This window comes from Ornithorhynchus anatinus, chromosome 1, assembly GCF_004115215.2.
Source record: "Ornithorhynchus anatinus isolate Pmale09 chromosome 1, mOrnAna1.pri.v4, whole genome shotgun sequence".
In the NCBI taxonomy this organism is placed as follows: Eukaryota; Metazoa; Chordata; class Mammalia; order Monotremata; family Ornithorhynchidae; genus Ornithorhynchus; species Ornithorhynchus anatinus.
The window spans coordinates 31,022,026-31,041,582 of NC_041728.1; the positions used below are offsets into that span (position 1 = coordinate 31,022,026).

Sequence of the window (19,557 nt, forward strand, 5' to 3'; positions counted from 1 at the left end):
ACTGACTGCCGAACTCTCTATTTACCAAAAAACAATGTTTTCCTTCCTAGCCTGCCAACGACATTTGCGACTTTGGATATCGATGGTGTAAGAAAAATCATCTTTGCACTCCCAGGTAAGAATTTTTAAATGCTCTCCATTGCTGGTTCTGGAAAGCAGATCCAAAATGCTACCATGTGGAGCCAAGCATTTATTCTGTCCTGCTTTGACTAGCATGGCCTAATGGTTAGAGCACGGGCCTGGGAGTCAGAGAGTTGTGGGTTCTAATCTCGGCTCTGCCACTTGTCTGCTGTGGGACCTTGGGCAAGTCACTTAACTTTTCTGTGCCTCGGTTACCTCATCTGTAAAATGAGGATTAAGGCTGTGAGCCCTACATGGGACAGGGACTGAGTCCGACCCAATTATCTTGTGTCTACCCCAGCGCTCAGAAGAATTCCTGGCACATAGTAAGCGCTTAACAAATACCGTAATGATTATTATTATTACTGCATCAGCCTCCTTGCCGACCTCCCTGCCTCCTGTCTCTCCCCACCCTGGTCCATACTTCACCCTACTGCTAAAGATCATTGTTCTTTAAAGTGATTAAGTCCAGGTTTCCCCACTCCTCAAGAACTTCCAGTCACTGCCCACCCACCTCCACATCAAACAGAAACTTCTTACCGTCAGTTTTAAGGAACTCAGTCACTTTGCTCCCTCCTCTCATACCTCACTGATTCCCTACTACAACCCAGCCCTCACACTTCGCTCCTCTAATACCAACCTACTCACTCTACCTCCATCTTGTCTATCTTGCAGCCGACCCCTTGTACTAGGATTTGTAACCTTTATTCACCCAAGCTCGGCCCTCGGCACCCGTGTCCGTATCTGTAATTTACTTATTTCTATTAATGTCTGTCTCGCCCTCTAGACTGTAAACTCCTTGTGGGCAAGGAACATGTCTACCCACTCTGTTGTAGTGTACTCTCCCAGGTGTTTAGTATGCAGTAGGCACTCAGTTTGATTGATTGATTGATGCCTGTACACATCCTCCTCTGGACTGGAAAAATCCAACAGGTGATCATTCTCCCCACCTTCAAAGCCTTATTAAAATCCCATCTCCACCCAGCTGTCTCCCCCGACGAAGGCCTCATTTCCCCTTCTCTCTCTCCCCCTTCTGTGTCGTCCTCGTACATGAATTTGTACCTTTTATTCACCCCACCCTCAACCCCAGGGCACTTACGTACGTAGCCCTAATTTATTTTAATATCTGTCTCCCCATCTATCCTGTAGCTCAGTGTTGGCGGGGAACGTTTCTACCAGCTCTCCCAAGAACTTAGTTCAGTGCTCTGCACACAGTAAGCCCTCAATAAATACCATTGATTGATTGAATGACGAGTGAGTGATTGAAAAGAAGAGTATGAAGTAGAGGCTGTTGGATTCGGCAAGAAGGTCATTGGTGACTTCAGGGAAGACATTTTCAGCGGAGTGGACGGGACAGATGTCAGATCGTAGGGGAAGAGTTGGAAGAATCTTGAATTATTATAAATCACATACATATCAGTAATTTATTTTCATGCCTGTCTCCCCCTCTTGACTCTAAGTTTCTAACGGGCAGGGAATATGTCTACCAACTCTCTTGTGTCGTACTTAGTACAGTGTTCTGCCTACAGTAAGTGCTCAAAAATGACCACTGATTTGCTGATTGAGGAAAGGAAAATGAGGCAGTGGATGTAAACAGTTCTTTCAAGGAATTTGAAAGGAATGAGAGGAGGGAGAGGGGATGAACCAGAAGGTGCCGTAGGTCCAGGGGATTTTTTTTTCCGGGTGTGGATAGGTGGGCATGTTTGAAAGCAGAGGGGAGGGAGCCATTGGAGACTGAACTGTTGGGGTGAGGAAAGGAGGGGTGCAAGCGTTTTGATTAAGTTGTGAAAGAGTGGAGTCCTCACTCCTCTTCCACTGTTCATTCAATTGTATTTGTTGAGCACTTACTGTGTGCAGAGCACAGTGCTAAGTGCTCAGGAAGTACGATTCAGCAACAACCTGAATATTTCACTTCTTTAATATCATCCTACTCACTGCGCCTCGCTCCTGTCTCGTTGTCATTGACCCCCCCCCCCCCGCTCACACCGACCCCCTGCTCACACCAACCCCCTGCTCACACCCACCCTCCTGCTGGGAACACCCTCCCCCTTCATAGCCAACAAAAACATCACTCTCCCCATCTTTAAAGCCCCTTCTAAAATCACATCTCCAGAAAGCTTTCCCTGACTAATTTCTTAGGATGATGATGTTGGTATTTGTTAAGCGCTTACTATGTGCCAAGCACTCTTCTAAGCTCTCGGGTAGATACAAGGTCATCAGGTTGTCCCACATGGGGCTCACGGTCTTAATCCCCATTTTACAGATGAGGGAACTGAGGCCCAGAGAAGTGACGTGACTTGCCGAAAGTCACACAGCTGATAAGTGGCGGAGCCGGGATTAGAACCCATGACCTCTGACTCCCAAGCCCGGGCTCTTTCCACTGAGCCATGCTGCTTCTCTGAACCTGAAGCACTTAGGTACTTCTCCTCACCCCAGCATATATGTTACATGTCCTTATCCTCTATTGCTTCCCCTATCTGCAATTTATTTTGTCCGTCTCAGCCGTTAGACTGTAAGGTGCTTGAGGACGGTGTTGTGTCTATTGCATCGTACTCTCCCAAGCACTTAAATACAGTACACTGTACTTAGAAAGCATTCAACAAATACCTTTGATTGATTGATTGATTGATTGTGAATGGGGATCTTTTACATTGTGCTAGGTCTTCTATTGTCTTCTACATTGTGTTTATTCCATGTGTTTGGGTGTTGTGCTTTTCATTTCCTCTCCTTATCAATAATAATAATACTTATTAACCACTTACTGTGTACTGAGCACTGTACTAAGTACTGGGGTTGATGCAGGTTAATCAGGTTGGATGTAGTTCCTGACCCACAGGGGCTCCTCTTTCATTCCCTTTCCCTCAGACTTAATACCTCTCTCCCACTATGCTTCAGTCCCACCTCCTTCCTCCCCTTTGCTACCTTCTTCCTTATTTTGCCTGACTTCTGTATATTCCAGCTCTACTTGTACCTTATCCCCACTTAAATTACAATTTATCCCATCTCCCCAAACCAGGCTTCAAAAAGAGTGTTCCCTCACTTAAGTCTAAAGGTTGTAAAAGAGAAGTTTTCACTTCCAGCTCAGGCTTTTTTTTTTCCCTATCCACCGAGCTCAGTTTCTTACTCAAGAGATAAACAGGATGTCGGTCGGTGATATATAACAAGCTTATTATATTGAGCGGCTACTGAATTTCCAATAAATAAGAGCCCAGAGGCACCATCCTCGCAGAGAAAACGTCGTGACTTACTGTCAAATCCATGCTACCTCAGTTCTGCTTCATTTTCTCCACCTGATCTGTTTGCAACATTAGAGGGCAGCAGCAGCTCACAGTTGAGATCTTTATAACTTCAACTCCCAACTTTTAGACTTTCAACCCACAATCTTCCAGCCTCCCAGCCCGCCCCAGTCCCTGTCCCTTGAATCCAGCCCTCACCCCCTTCCTTGATTCCGAGCCCCAGTCCACCCACCCCAAGCTATCTCAAACCTCCTGGACTCTCCCATCCCAAGAAGTGGACACAACTCTACCCTCTCACTCTCTCAGCCACTCTAATATTTCTCCATTGACTCACACACCCACAGCCCCCGCCGATTTTTCCACCTCAACTCTCTCCCGAAGCTCCAATCCCCTACCACCTCCCTCCTTAATTCCTGGTGACATTTGCCCAACCGTTTTCTTTGTAAGATCAAAGCTATCAGTCATGAGCCTCCCAAGGTTTCCATATTATTTGCAAAACTCTGCTGCTGCTGCTGCTGCTGCTGCATCTTTCTTTCCTTTATTCCCAGCTATTTCTCAAGAGGGGTTCTGCGTTTTGTTTTTCGTTTCTATTGTATTTGTTAAGCGCTTATTTTCTGTCAAATGCTGTTCTAAGCTCTGGGGTAAGTACAAGTACAGTCCCTTAGAGTAGGAGGGAGAACGGGTATATTTAATCCACATTTTACCACTGAGGAAACTAAGGCATCGAGAAATTAAGTGACTTGCCCAAGGTTCAAAGCAAGCAATTGGCCGAGCTGGGATTAGAACCCAGATCCTCTGACTCCCAGACCCGTGCTCTTTCCACTAGACCACATTGCTTCCCTGTTGCCTATTCTATAATCCTCCCCTCTACTATAACCCCTAAACCTTATTCCCTATCACACTCTAAAATTGCTTTCTCCTACTCTCCTTTTTTTTTTTTGAGAAGCAGCGTGGCTTCATGGAAAGATCCCAGGCTTGGGAGTCAGAGGCCGTGGGTTCTAATCCTGGCTCCGCCACTTGTCATCTCTGTGCTTTGGGCGAGTCACTGAACTTCTCGATGCCTCAGTTACTTCATCTGTAAAATGGCGATTAAGTCTGCGAGCCCCACATGGGACCACCTGATAACCATGTATCTATGCCAGTGCTTAGAACAGTGCTTGGCACATAGTAAGCGCTTAACAGCCTTAATAGTAATAACAGTGATGGCATTTGTTAAGCGCTCACTATGTACCAGGCACTGTACTAAGCGCTGGGGTAGATACAAGGTAATCGGGTTGGACACAGTACGTGTCCCACACTGCCTCTCCGCCATTTTCAATCCCTCGCTCTCCAGTGGTTCCTTCCCCTCTGTCTTCAAACCCAATCGACTCAACTCTGTTCTAAAAAAGCCATCTGTAGATCCCACCGCCCCCACCAGCTACCGCCCCGTCTCCCTGCTCTCGTTCCTGTCCAGATTCCTAAATCAGGGAGTACTCACCCACTGCCTTAATTTCCTCTCTACCAATGCTCTTCTCAACCCACTGCCTTCACTTGCCAGTGCGACTTCGCTCTCTAAGTTCACCGATGACCTTGGAGAAGCAGGGTTGCCTGGTGGTTAGAGCACGAGCCTGGAAGTCAGAAGGTCAGAAGGACCTGGGTTCTTCTCTCACCTCCCCCACTTACCGGCCGTGTGACCTTGGGCACTTCATTTAACTTCTCTTTGCCTCGGTTCAGTACAGTGGAGATTGACTACGAGCCCCATGTGGGTCGTGGAATGGGAAGCAATCATTCAGTTGTATTTATTGAGCGCTTACCGTGTGCAAAACACTATGCTAAGCGCTTGGAAGCAGCGTGGTCTAGTGGATAAAGCACAGGCCTGGGAGTCAGGAGGACCTGGGTTCTAGTCCCACTCCACCACTTGTCTGCTGTGTGACTTTGAGCAAGTCACTTCACTTCTCTGGGCCTCAGTTACCTCATCTGTAAAATGGCGATTAAGACTGTGAGCCCCACGTAGGACACAGACTATGTCCAACCTGATTACCTCGTATCTACCCCCAGCACTTAATACAGTACTTAGCACATAGTAAGCGCCTAATAAATGCCCTTTTTAAAAAAAAAATGATCTCCTTATAGCCAAGTCCAGAGCATTATGCCATCTTGATTCTCCTTGAACTCTCATCTGCTTTTGACATCCCTGACCAGTCCTACCTCCATGAAACACTATGAGGCCTTGGTCCTGATTACACAGTACTAACCTTATCTTCCTATCCCTGTGGGTGTCCCCCCAAGGCTCTGTTCTGATATTCTGAGTCCTCTTGAGGATCTCATTCACTGATGGCTTCAAGGTATTACTACTCCATCGATGACTCCCAAATCTCTCTCTCTTTCGGCTTCACATCTCACCTGACCTACAATCCTGCATTTCCTATTGCCTCCTGGATTGCTCCTTTTGGAATGCCCGCCAATACGCCGAACTCATTATGCCTAAAACCCAGCATCTCATTTCTCCTCCTAAACCTACTCTTCCTCGTAACTTTCCCACCTAATTAATATAATTACCTATAATGACGGTATTTGTTGAGCGCTTACTATGTGCCGGGCACTGTACTAAGTAAGCGCTGGGGTGATTACAAGCAGATCAGGTCGGGCGCCATCCCTGCCCTGCTTGGGACTCACAGTCTTCATCCCCGTTTTACAGATGAAGTAAGTGAGGCACAGAGAAGTGAAGTGACTTGCCCAGGGCCACACAGCAGACAAGTTGGCGGAACCAGGATTAGAACCCACGCTGACTCCCAGGCCCGTGCTCTGTCCACTAAGCCATGCTGGCCTTACTTGCTAACATCCCCGTCTTCACTGTCTTTCAACTGTCCCAGTCTGTCAAATCATCCCAGTTCTTTCTCAAGAACATATCAGAGACCCACCTCTTCATCCCTACCCAGACTGCTAAAGCCTTGGTTATATTGTAGCTCTATTTTGCATAGTTATTTTGCATCATTCTCCCTGGTCTTCCCTCCTCCAGCCTCTTCGCCTTTGAATTTATACTACATGCTGCTTCATGATTCACATTCTTCAAGTGTCACTGGGCCACATTTCCCTTGGCAAAACTCTCCCCTGGTTCCCTGTATCCCCATTAAAAAAAAAAAAACAACTCTTCACAAACAGCTCTAAGGCTTCCCTCCGTATGACCTCACCCCGACCCGCCCTATCTGCTCACTTCACCTCCTATTTCCCAGCTCATTATCTTCATTCCTTCCAAGCCACCCTTCCAGCTGTTCTGCACTCCAGACTCTCCTGCCTCATGCCAGTTTCCCCCAACTTGAAACTCTCCCCCTCCCCAGTCCGTTCGTCTCACATTTGAAGCCCCCCTAAAATCCCATCTCCTCCAACAAGCCATTGCCGATTAACTTCCCAGTATCCTAAGCCATGTAAACCCAACGGTCAATTCTAGCCCTTATGAACTTGTATATATTTAAGGCTAAAAATGGATAAAAATAAGTTCATAAGTGGTAGAATAGAATATATATTCACATATTTGTACGGTGATTTATTTTGATTCTTCCTATAGGTAGTTTACATGTGTCTCTTCCATTAAAATGTTAGCTCCTTGCCGGCAGGCAACGTGCCAGTTCTTTATATTTCCCAAGCACGTAATACAGAGCACCAGAGGAACTCAACAAAAGCCACTACTATAATATTACGGCTGCTGTTTCTACTTCTTTTTAACGATAACACCATATCACTACCACCCCCAAAGCAGAGATATTCTTGAAAATAGTGTGTTTTCACTGTGTTTTCTTAACCTCTTGCATTTAGAATGCATACTTTTCCCAGCAGACTTCTACAAGAGTTCTTTTAGATGCTATCAAGGGAATGCTGCCTTTCTTTATTGAATGAACGTATCTTTTTCAGAAAAACTTTCTCAGAACAACACCCAAGGGGTTTATTTTTATTTCAAATAATCTAAGCCTGTAGGTTCTCCTGTGTTTGTTTTTTTTCTCACCGATTGGTTTCCTTTCCAGGGAATCCTGTGTCAGCTGTTGTCACCTGCAATCTCTTTGTCGTCCCAGCCCTGAGGAAGATGCAGGGCATTCTGGACCCACGACCCACTATCATCAAAGCCAGGGTAATTCTGTCTAATTGGATGAAAGTTTGACCTCACGATCCCACTGCCCCCAAGCAGATAGTTTTGAAAATGAGTAAAATATTCATCGGGTCTATTCCAGGAAAATGGCCCCTCTATTGCTAACTGAAATCACTTGAAACAGAATTGTACTCCCTTTTCTCCACCAGCACACTTTGAAGCAAACATTTCCCCCATTTTAAAGAAATACTTCACCATGTAGACAGCAGCTTCAAAGACCCAGAAGAGAGTGAGTGGCCATCTGCAAATTCTGAATTAGATAATGCCTATGAGGTATTTCTGAGCTCTCAACATAGTGAGAGGATCACTTTTCTAGAGGTTCTGAGGAGTTTGTTTTTTTAAATGGTATTTGTCAAGTACCTGTTATGTGCCAGGCAAGGATTCAAATGATGAAAGGTTTAGGATTGGGTCTTTGGCCCAAGAGAGGGACCTGAATGGGCAGAATTGGCTTTTTTTTTCTTTTTATAGTATTTGTTAAGCAGTTACTATGTCTCGGACACCGTTCTAAGCGCTGGGGTGGATACAAACTAATCAGGTTGGACACAGTCTCTGCCCCACATGGAGCTCACAGCCTTAATCCCCATTCTACAGGTGAGGTAATAGAGGCACAGAGAAGTTAAGTGACTTGCCCAAGGTCCCAGAGCGGACAAGTGGCGGAGCTGGGATTAGAACCCAGGTCCTCTGACTCCCGGGCCCATGCCATGCAGCTTCTCGAAGCCGGTGATGGAGAAGCTGTGGTTCACCCTTCGACATTTAAAAATTTTGGGGTTTGGGCTTCAATTCTGGACCCTTGCTATTTTAGAGATTAGATTGGACAGGCTGATTTCTAGGAAGTTGGGAGCAGAGTTGCCAATTGCCATGAATGGTTTTAACAGACGGTATGGAAAAGAAGACTGACTTTCAAACTTCTTCACTGACATAATTTTGCATTATATAAGATGGTAATTGGAATAAGTTTGGGCCATAGCTAGGTGATGCTGGGCGCCTAGCAAATAGGGTAGACCCAGGCACGGGGAAGAGAGGGGTTTTGGTGACAATTAGATGTTGTCTACCCCTAAAGGTCGGGGGGGGAGGTGAGGGAGCACCTGACTTTGGGGGAGGGGTTTGATGACCTGTGAGAGCTCACAGCTGGCTGGCTAAATAAGGGATCAGGGAGGTGGAAGAGACAGAGAACAAATCATCTTGCCCAGTGCGGCCTCTGAGGCAGGTGAATTGCACACTCCCTGCTCAGGTAGGGGAAGAAGCATCACGGCTTCGAGCTCGGGGACTGCCCCCACTGCTAATTTCCCACTGCTCCATCCCCGGTACCTCCAGAAAATGGAATCGATGGCTTTCCATCATTGCCCCGGCAACCACAACCGCCTCATGAGCTCCGGGAAACCGGGCCTGGGAAAGACAGAGGCCCAGGGAAATCTCGTCACATCTCCCGACCCACCTCGCTATGGCGCCCACCCTAGTGAGAGGCTTCCAAATCTTTTTACCGGCTTTAACGACACGGCCGGTTGTATATCGTTGCTGTGAGCTACCCTTCCGTCACGGAGGGTTGGCGAACCTTGTTGGCGGTCTGGTTTGTGAACTGTTCTTTGTTATTTTCAGTAGCTCAGACTGCTTGATTGCATTCCAATTTGGAAAGAGAGAAAAACCAGAAGAAAGGCAAGCCAGAGGGCTGGAGACATGAGACTTTCCTGGACTTTCAAACCAGGTTTATTGTTTTCCCATTTTGTCAAGTAAAAGGGAAACTTTTCTTAGTGAAATGAGGGTGAGGCTGGATTTCCCCAGGCCCCCCGGGGAGCCTCAGGGAGTCCATTTGTTAGCCCCTCACTTTAAACCCAGGTCCTCTGACTCTCAAGCCTGTGCTCATTCCACTAGGCGAAAGTTCTACCCACACAGAGTTTTTGGTCTAGAGGATAGGTAGGTGTGACTAGGTGCCGGTTAAACATATTCCCAGTGGGGTCAAAAAGGCATTTTTAACTCCTGACCTCACCCTCTACCTTCCCTGATACCTAACTACACCTTTTGGGCATAATCAGATCGTTAGGGAGGGTGCTTCTCACTGTGTCTATGTAGCAAGCTTGACAGGTTCCTTGTTAAGGCCCATTATTATTAGTAGCCGTATTTAAGAGCCCCTCTCAGGATGGAACCTGGAGAGTTTCCAGTCCTCTACCAGTCTCGACTATGGGAGGGAGAGTCAAGCAGGGGCCTGTCCATTCCCTTCCTAGCTCGGGCAGTGATTAGCGAGTGAAAGACAATCTGCTACAGGTCAAAACTCACCCGTGTCGGGCAGCAGCGGCACGGGAGAGAGTCGAGGGCGGAGACTTAAGTTTACCGCGCAGAAGGAGGCGATGGTGAACCGCTTATATATCCAAGAAAACTTTATGGATCCACTGCCGGAATGATTGCAGATGGAGGTGGGGAGTACTGGGAGAGATGTGTCCATGGCGTCACTAGGGGTCAGAGACCACTCGACAGCATAAGACAAGACAAGTATTTAATGGCCTTGTTACCGTTAGCAAAACTTGAGGGATAAAGGTATTGATGTTTCAGCTGAAAGAACTTCAACGAACTGCCGACTGTGTCGGTCAAGGTAGTTTACGCTCAGAGGAAGTGGGGAGGAGGAACTGGGGAAGTTTCCAGAAGAGGAAAAAACACTCTCCTGAGGAACCCCTCCCTAAAAAAAGACTAATCAGTTTATCAGGGTCACATCAGCTGCTTCCGTCCTTCCAGGAAAACAGCCAATCACAGGGAAGGATTGAGAGGGAATCTATTTAGGTGGGGAAGAAGACCCTCAGCCATTTGGGGCCGAAAGTTGTGATCCTGGAGAGTCAAGAACCAGAAAGCGGTTTGGGAAGCGATCTGCAAAGGACAGGTCCACGTTGGGATCCAGGGGTTAGGACCCCAAAGAACTGAGGCTCCTGCCCCAAAGGAAGAGAACTAATCACGTAGATGGGCAGAAGATCCCGAGGCTATAATTTGGAAGGGGTAAAACTAGATCTTAAGACTCCCGGAGAGAGGAGGAGGAGAAAGGACCAGAAGAACTTGTGTTTCAGGAAGTTTACAGAAAAGTAGAAAGGGTCCTGGTGAAAGTGGAAAAGTGCAGAGGGAAAGGCCTTTTAGATAGGAATTCTGTACTAATACCTAAGTAATGAGTGGCTGTGATTGGCAGCTACTGGTTCAGCCCCAACACGCCGATGTCCCGAGGAGCCTCGTGCAGTGCCTAGAATCGGTCATTCTGGCCTGTTGGGCTCGATGCGCTGCCAGATCACACAGACGGATTCCCAGTCAAAACCCACATCTGCACAATTTGAACAAATGGCTTTCAGCCCTTCCCCAAAGTATCAAAATAAAATGGACTGTTTGCCAACTCCTCTCTAGAAGAAAGAGCACGGGTTTGGGAGTCAGGGGACGTGGGTCCTAATCCCGGCTCCGCCACTTGTCTGCTGTGTGACCTTGGGCGAGCCAGTTAAATTCACTGTGGCTCAGTTACCTCAACTGTAAAATGGGGATTAAGACTGTGAGCCCCACGAGGGATGACCTGATTACCTTCTATCTACCTCAGTGCTCAGAACAGTGCTTGGCACACCGTAAGGGCTTAACAAATACCACAATTATTATTATTATCTGTCCCCAGAAAAACCACTGCCTCCCCCAGTGATTAGTACAGTGTCAGGCACATAGTAAAGCGCTTAGCAAATGCCACAACTATCATTATTATCATTAGTGCTCTCATAAAATGTGGGCAGTTCTTACTTTCCATGACACTGGAGTAGTCTGTGTTGAGCTTTGTTGACCATAATTGTAGAAGTCCCCTAATAGACACCTCCTTACCCACACAGAATTCCTGTAGTTTATCAGATGAACAGGCAGGCTATGAGAGTTGAAGGGCAGAAAAGGAATACCAGCAATAGGCTCCCGCCTCGGGTCAGATTAGTCACTCTCTGACATAACGTGGGTGTCGTGATTCTGCTACATTAAAGGCCAAGCGCTCCCTTTGTCATTTTCTACTCCAGTACAGAGAGTCATCCGGAAAAACCCCTTCAAGATGCCAAAGAGCTAGTTAATCCAGATTTCCTACAGCTCTCGAAACAGGCTCCATCGACCGGTTCTCCTGTTTAATGTCTTCCAGGAGCAGAGCGCTTGAGAGGGCACAGGGACTGTGCCCACCTTCTCCAGGTTTTTAGATAATCTCTCTCGTTAGCCCACGCGTTGACTGGGCCTCGAGTCAAAATCACAGGTCGCGGTTTCCGTTCCTCGGGGTCTGAGATAGTAAGCACCGGCCGCTTCGGTTCCATCATATTGTGTTAGGAGTTAAAGCGGCTTCCGTTTCCTTTTTAACTGTCTCTGAATAAGCAGGGAAGTAAGGCTCGTGGGATGAACTGCATTACCAGGAGGATTTTGAATTCATTTATGGAGAGGGTATGAGGATGAGAGGTGACAAATGGAATGAACTGAGCAGAAATTCCTATAGCAGATTTTGGGCCACATGTCAATATTAAATTGTGGTCTTTCCTGGCACTGCCCACTTCCAACTGTTGGGTGGAGTGAAGTGGAGAGAGGGGAGGAGGACAGTCCCGGTGCAGAGTAAGGGCTGAAATAATTGGACTCTTAGGTTGATTGACTGATTAAGAGGGAAGGGGAGGCATTAGAGGAGCAGCATGGCATAGTATCAAGAGCACGGGCTTAGGAGTCAGAGGTCATGGGTTCTAATCCCAGTTTTGCCACTTGCTTGCCTTGTGACCTTGGGCAAGTCACTTAACTTCTCTGTGCCTCAGTTACCAAATCTGTAAAATGGGGATTGAGACTGTGCACCCCACGTGGGACAATCTGATCACCTTGCATTTACTCCAGTGCTTAGAACAGTGCTTGGCACATTGTAAGCGCTTAACAAATACCATAATTATTATTACTATTAACACTAATTCACCTCTGATTGTGGGATGTCCTATTCTGGTGACTTTTTTTAATCTCTTGGATACTTGAAATAATTTACCCACTTTACCCAAACGTAGGAGCTTTGATATCATGAATGAGTAATGCAAGTCCCTCATCAGTGACACTTCCCTGACCACAACTGTATGTTCCTTTGGAACCCGCATCTCAGTCTGGGGCACTTCCAAGTTCTGAGGGAAATGACAGCTGGTCACCTGGAAGCTTTCTGCCCTCCGTGGCAATGAAAGTGTGACGTGTTTGCTGTCTTTCCCTTTGCTTCTGCAGTTATCATGCGATGTGAAACTGGATCCTCGCCCAGAATACCACCGGTGTATACTGACTTGGCATCACCAAGAGCCACTGCCTTGGGCACAGAGTACAGGTTAGTCACTCACAGGTTCCAGCACGTTCTCAAAGTACTTGCACCCGAGAAAAGATTTACAGGCACTCACGTGATCAATCACGTTCTTTTATACGGTAGATATATATATTCGTACATAAACATATTTATCTTCACCCACTTGACAACTTAAAATAAACTTCATGGGTCTAATTTTTCAAGTACTTGCGAATTCCCCTTTGGGAAATAAAGGCAAACTCTATTCCAGAGCATCCTGGCACGGTGACCCTTAGCGTCACAAGAGAGAAAGCTTGAAAATGTAGATGTGAATGCAGCTCTGAAAATTCAGCAGGCTATGATTTCAGAGATGATGTTTTGCCCGTTACCTTCTGAAAGCATTAATCTATGAATGTCTCTTTCTTGGAACTTCCAACCTGATTATAAACTGAGAATCTCGAAGCAAGCTTCCTCTTCTTCCTTATTGAACAGCTAGCATGAAACCAGTGTCTCGTTCAGTCTAGAGCGGTGCGGTTTGAGTTCCGGCACATCGGAACTCATGTATTCACTGGGTAAGATCTTCATGGAAGGGGGAAGATTTCGTGGAAAATAGCAAAAAGACTCTAGGGTAAACTTGTGTGGAGAAAGAGGCGGGCCTTTAGAAAGTGGATTGAGAAGGTGCCAAGACCTGTATCCGCCTTTAAGCTGCAAGCTCGTTGTGGGCAAGGAATGTGTCTACCAACTCTGTTGTATTGCACTCTCTCAGGTGCTTAGTACAGTACAGAGTAAATGCTCAGTAAATACCACTGATGATTGACTGTTTGACCTTGAGGTTTATTAGGAAAAAGAGTGTGCTATCTACGTTCCCCACCTGCCTAGTTTCTTTCATTCATTCATTCAGTCGTATTTACTGAGCGCTTACTGCGTGCAGAGCACTGTACTAAGCACTTGGAAAGTACAGTTCGGCAATTCTTCACTTTGAAACGCCAGCCCCACCCCAGGCCAATCAATCGATGGTATTCATTGAGCACTTACTGTACGCAGAGCGCTGTAATTACACGCTTGGGGAAGCACACTACAACAGACTCGGTAGACATGATCCCTTTCCCCGGTCAAACAGTCGATCGTATTTATCGAGCGCTTACTATGCGCAGAGGGTCGGACTGAGGGCATGGGAGAAGACCCGATGACAGGGTTGGTGGATCCGCTCCCTGCCCGCAACGAGCGCACAGTCCACACCCCCGGGCCTCCTCCGTGAAGATTTCCAAGGGATTCCGACGGTGCCTCGCCGTCTCCGATCGGGGCTTTCTGCTGACGCGTGTCTCTGTGTTGCAGGGAATCAGATGAGCAGTCGTTTGATGAGTATGCGCAGTGCCAATGGGCTGTTGATGCTACCTCCAAAGACAGAACAGTACGTGGAACTTCACAAGGGCGAGGTGGTGGACGTCATGGTCATCGGAAGGCTATGATGGTCACCAGCAGGAGCAAAGCTTTGATGCATGTCCACATATCATTGACTGTATCCCGTAATATGCAACGGCACAGCTAGTTTTTCTGATTTGGATAAAAGTCGATCAGTATAGTCAACAACTGGAACTATATTTCAAATGACTTTAAATAAATACCTTTTAAAAACACGTTAAAAAAAAACAATCTTAACAAAGAACTCTATTCTGGTTATAGCAAAGCAACTTTTTCCTTTCTTGCAATCGCTTTGTGTGTTCAATGCTAGGTCTGATAGCGGTAGCTTTTAGTAGACAGCGGTAGGTGCCTGCGGAACTTGTGTTTTTTCTCATCTTTAAAATACAACTACTTATGCTCTTAAAACAAGGCTGTCTGCTTATTTATACTAGCTTAGGCGACACTTGGATTTCCCTTCTTAGTATGCTTCATGACCGCTTCACGGAGAGCTTTGCTTGTTCTTTATCTTGTAACTTGTGTGTATGTGCACAGAGCCAATAACGGGGTGGGGGGCTCTGCCCGGCAGAGAACCGGCCCTTCCGGAGGTCTTGGGGTGACCCAGGAGGGGCCCGCGATCCAGCAGCCGCCCGGCTCGGTGCTCTCGGCGGTAACTGGACACCTTTTATTTCAACAGACAAATAGACAAAAAAAAAATTGCTTCCTTAAGTGCTGACAGCCTTTTTAACCAATACATTTAAAAATGTACAGAATTCAAAATAAAAAAAAATCAAAGACTGATCTTGTACAGATATTAGTGTTACCAGCATTCATGTGGAAATTAAAATGAGCAAAGAATTAAAAGCCTAATGTTGAACAACTCTGTACCATAACATTTTCTGTAATGATATTGAAACTTAATAAATAAAAGATTCCTTGATCATTAGTTAAAATTTTTCTGTCTTCGCCTTGCTGTTTGAAAAAGGGAGGAAGGTATCTCTCGCTCTCTCGCTCCAGTTGAGAACATTCGAGGCAAACTCTGCTTTTAAAGTAACCGAGAGAGATGTTTAAGTTTGTAGAACTGGCTCGTTCCACTCCACATCTCTGTCGGTTGGATAACACAAACATGCAGATTGTCTGACAACCACAAGGTTCCCTAGTTTTGGAGAAGGTTATTCCATTCCCCAAGAACCACTGAAGAGAAACCATCATAGGCCTGCTGTTTTGTGGTCTAGAATCGAAGAACAATAAGCAGTCGATCAGTAAGTGGTATTTATAGAGCGCTTCCCCTCTCAGGGTCGCATCTGGAGAGTTTTCTGTACTCTACTAGTCTTGGCTACGGGAGGGAGAGGGAAGCAGAGGCCTCCCTAATCCATTCTTAGCTTGGGCAGTGGCTAGCGAGTGGAAGGCAATCCGCTACAAATCAAAACTCACCCACATCGGGCAGCAGCAGGATGGGAGAGCGTAGTTTACTGCGCGGAAAGAGGCGACGGTAAACCACTTCTGGATTTTGACCAAGAAAACTCTATGGATCCACTACCGGAACGATTGCAGGTGGAGAGCGGGGTGCTCTGGGAGAGATGCGTCCATGGCGCCGCTATGGGTTGGAGATGACCCAACAGCATAAGGCAATAGAGTGCTTATTAGATGTAGTGTGCTGTTAAGCAGTCAATCAATATATGGTATTTATAGAGCACCACAGAACCCGTCTATGGCCGGCTATCAATTCGTCAATCCCTCAAGCAATCGATGGTATTTATTGAGCGCCTACTCTGTGCCGAGCACTGTACTAACTGTTTGGGAGAGTACATTGCAATTAAGTACAGTGCGATTCCGGCCCTCCAGTGTAGTGGCCAGCCTGAGACATCGATGTTGGAGGGGAATGAACTGTTGCCGGTCATGGCGAGACCAAATTATACTGCTCTGTCTATTTTCATTTGTATAGAAAGGGTAAGAGTGTAAAACTGAAAGGAGGTGAAATGTTGCTAGTGGGAGGGGAAGAGGGTGAGAGAAAGATGGAGAAAGAGAGAATGTGGGGGGGGGGTGAGAAAAAAAGTGCATACAATTCAGTGCCTAGGTGAGTCCCATCTGCCTATTTTTCTCTCCGTGGCCCCTTTCCTCCTCCAACGCTGCTGACCGTCCCCGGTGAGATTCCCCCACAAGGATTGGCCTGCTCCATCTGTCCCCCAGTTCCTTCCCCAGATAGAGAGAACAACCAGGCTTCCTGAAGCTCCCCAAGCCCACAACCACCTCCCCTGGACCCTTCCACTAGCCTAGATCCCACCATCTACTTTCTGCATGCAGAGTACTGCTAAGTACTTGGGAGAATACAAATTAACACTATAACGGAGTCGGTAGACATTTCTCTCCCACAGTGAGCTTTAAGTGTGTGTTTTCTGGTCCTCCTGCTTTACTTCACTCTTCGGGAACTTGTCGGGTTTTACATAGTTTCAACTAGATTAGGGAAGCAGCACGGCGTAGTGGATAGAGCACGGGCCTGGGAGTCAGAAGGTCATGGGTTCTAATCCTAGCTCCACCACGCGACCGCTGTGTGATCTTGGGTAAGTCACTTTGCTTCTCTGCGCCTCAGCGACCCCATCTGTAAAATGGGGATTGAGACGGTGAGCCCCATGTGGGAAAGGGACTGTATCCAACCCGATTGCTTGTATCCCCCCCAGTGCTGGGTATAGTGTCTGGCACATAGTAAGCCCCTAACAAATGCCATAATTATTATTATTATTACCACCTCACTGAGAATGACACCCAAAGCTTCATAGGCAGAAGCAAGAATTGTCTAAATTGAGTTGCATATTGTTATCCTGGTGCTTAGTACAGTGATCTGTACATTTTAAGTGCTTCTTCATCATCATTAACATTTATTGAGCAGCTACTGAGAGCTGAGCACTGTAGTAGACCTGTATAGGGAGAGCATTACACTAGACATTTGGGTACATGGTTCCTGACATCAGGGACCTTAGAATCCAAGGGGAAACCAGGCAGATGCAAATAATATTCAGTGAGAAGCAGTGTACCCTAGTGGAAAGAGCAGGGGCCTGGGAGTCAGAGGACCTGGGTTCTAATTCCAGCTCTGCCACTCATCCCCTGTTTGGCCTTTACGAGACCCTGAACTTCACCTTACCTCAGTTACTTCACCTGGAAAGTGGGAATTAAGACTGTGAGTCCATGTGGGGCAAAGGATTGTGTCCAACCTGATAATCTGGTAGCTCCCTTAGTACTCAGTACAGTACCTGGCACATGGGAAGCACTTTACAAATACTATTTAAAAACCTGTAATAAGAAGGAAAGCATAGATATACAGAAATGGGAATAAGAGAGACATGTTCCACAGTACAGCCATGGCATGTTTCTTGAATACAAGGATGTACTTTGAAAAGCTGGTTCATATGGTACATTTTTCCCATAGACTTACATGCAATTTATAGAGTCCCAGCTCTGCCACTTATCTGCAGTGTGACCTTGGATAAGTCCCTTCACTTCTCTTGCCTCAGTTACCTCGTCTGTAAAATGGTGATGAAGACTGTGAGCCCCATGTGGGACAGGGACTGTGTCCAACCTGATTACCTTGAATCTACCCCAATACTTAGAACAGTACTTGGCACATAATAAGCACTTTTTTTCATGGTATCTCTTAAAAGTGTTCCATTCCAGAACCAGCCACTACGTAATGACCAGACCCTATGGGAAAGTAAAGATTGTACTATAAATCCTTCCCCGCTGTGTCCATAACCCCATGCTCAAGTACTGTAGTTTTGGAAGACCTGATGGAGGAGGCATTTTTTTAGAAGACATTGAAAGTGAAAAGGGACATGGTTTACAAGTTAGAGGGAGGAGAAAACTTTGTGTTGAGGGAATAGGCAGTATGTTCTGTGAGTCAGAAGCGGGAGAGTAAAGAGCAAAGTAAGGAGGTTAAATTGGGAGGAGAAGGGAGCAAACAGGTAAGAAGAAGATATTTGGTGGAAAGTCTTGGATCCAAGAGTCAAGAGTTTGATGAGAGGAGGGAATGATGCATTGTGAATTCATTCATTCATTCAGTAGTATTTACTGAGCGCTTATTATGTGCAGAGCATTGTACTGAGTGCTTGGAATGTATAATTTGGCATTTTAAGAAAGTTATCCAGCAGTTGTATAACTGCTAACCTAGCCTGTACTTGGAAACAGGAAGTCACTCTCCCCTGCTTCACACTCCCAAAGAGAAAAGCTCATTAACATAAGATGGCATTCCCTTCTCTTCAGGCCATACTCCTGGATCCCGGATGACCACATCCCATTCTTATTTATCCTCTCCCTTCTCCCGCCGTAACACAGCTCACGGCTTGGCTCCTCTCAAGCCAAACTACTTTCTCACCGTGCCTCGTTCTCATCTCTTCCACCTCCCATCATTTGCTAACTCCCTTTCTTCTGCCTGAAATTCTCTCCCCTTTCAGGTCCTCCTCTCAGACCACAGCTATCCCAACTTCAAAGACTTTCTGAAATTACATCTCCTCCAGGAAGCTTTCCCCAGTTTTCCTCTCCTTAGGCCTCACCTAGCACCTCTGCAACTATGCACTCAAGTCTAACTGAAACACCTCTGAATATACCGATTTACACGCCCTAGTTTTTCAGCACTTATTCAACTCCGAACCCATTTTTATTTTATTCTTTCGGTTAATAATTTTGGGGATTTTCCCTGATAGTCTTTAAACTCTTTGAGGGAACAGATCATGTCTTCTAAATCAGCTAAACATGCCTAAGCACTTAGTACGCTGCTCGAAACACTGAAGGAATTCAATAAATACTGCTGATTGATTCCATTTATCCTCCAAATTCTTGATCTTGAGGTCATCTTTGAGGCTTCTCTCTTTCTCCTCCTACGTTCAGTTTAAATCCTGCTGGTTTTTCCTCAGTCCCCCTACAATCTCCCTACAATGATAAGCATTGCCTAAGTGGATAGAGATCAGGCCTGGGAGTCAGAAAGTCCTGGGTTCTAATTTTAGCTCTGCCACTTGTCATCTGGGTGACCTTGGGCAAGGCACTTTATTTCTCTGGACCTCAGTTACCTCATCTGTAAAATAGGGATAGAGTTTATGAGCATCTTGTGGGACAGCGATTATGTCCAACCTGATTAGCTAGTATCTACCCCTGCACTTAGAATAGTGCCTGGCACATAGTAAGTGTTTAACAGATACCATAAGAAAAAAAATCATCACCTTGATACAAGTCCTCATCTCTCCCGCCAGGATTCTTGGAATGGCTTCCAAGCTCTCCTCTCTTTCATCATCTCCATAGAGCATCTTTCTAAAATACCCTAGTAGGAGCAATGCCTAGAGTATCACGTCTCCTCCGCGGAAAACTTGAGAGCCTTTTTTGTTTTGTTTTTTATGATGTTTGTTAAGCGCTTACTACGTGCCCGCTACCGTTTG

General features: G+C 46.3%; 1 protein-coding gene across 8 annotated transcripts in view; it reads left to right on the plus strand.

The window, feature by feature from the left end:
* Positions 1-15,090, plus strand: part of GPHN (gephyrin) — a 684,869-nt gene extending 669,779 nt beyond the window's left edge. For all 8 annotated transcript variants that reach the window (XM_029059894.1, XM_029059899.2, XM_029059912.2 and 5 more), the window contains 4 exons: positions 51-115; positions 7,355-7,458; positions 12,688-12,784; positions 14,075-15,090. In XM_029059894.1, the coding sequence (XP_028915727.1) occupies positions 51-115; positions 7,355-7,458; positions 12,688-12,784; positions 14,075-14,208 (400 nt within the window). In that variant the 3' untranslated portion in view covers positions 14,209-15,090. The remainder of the gene's footprint in view (positions 1-50; positions 116-7,354; positions 7,459-12,687; positions 12,785-14,074) is intronic.
* The last annotated feature ends 4,467 nt before the right edge of the window (positions 15,091-19,557 follow it).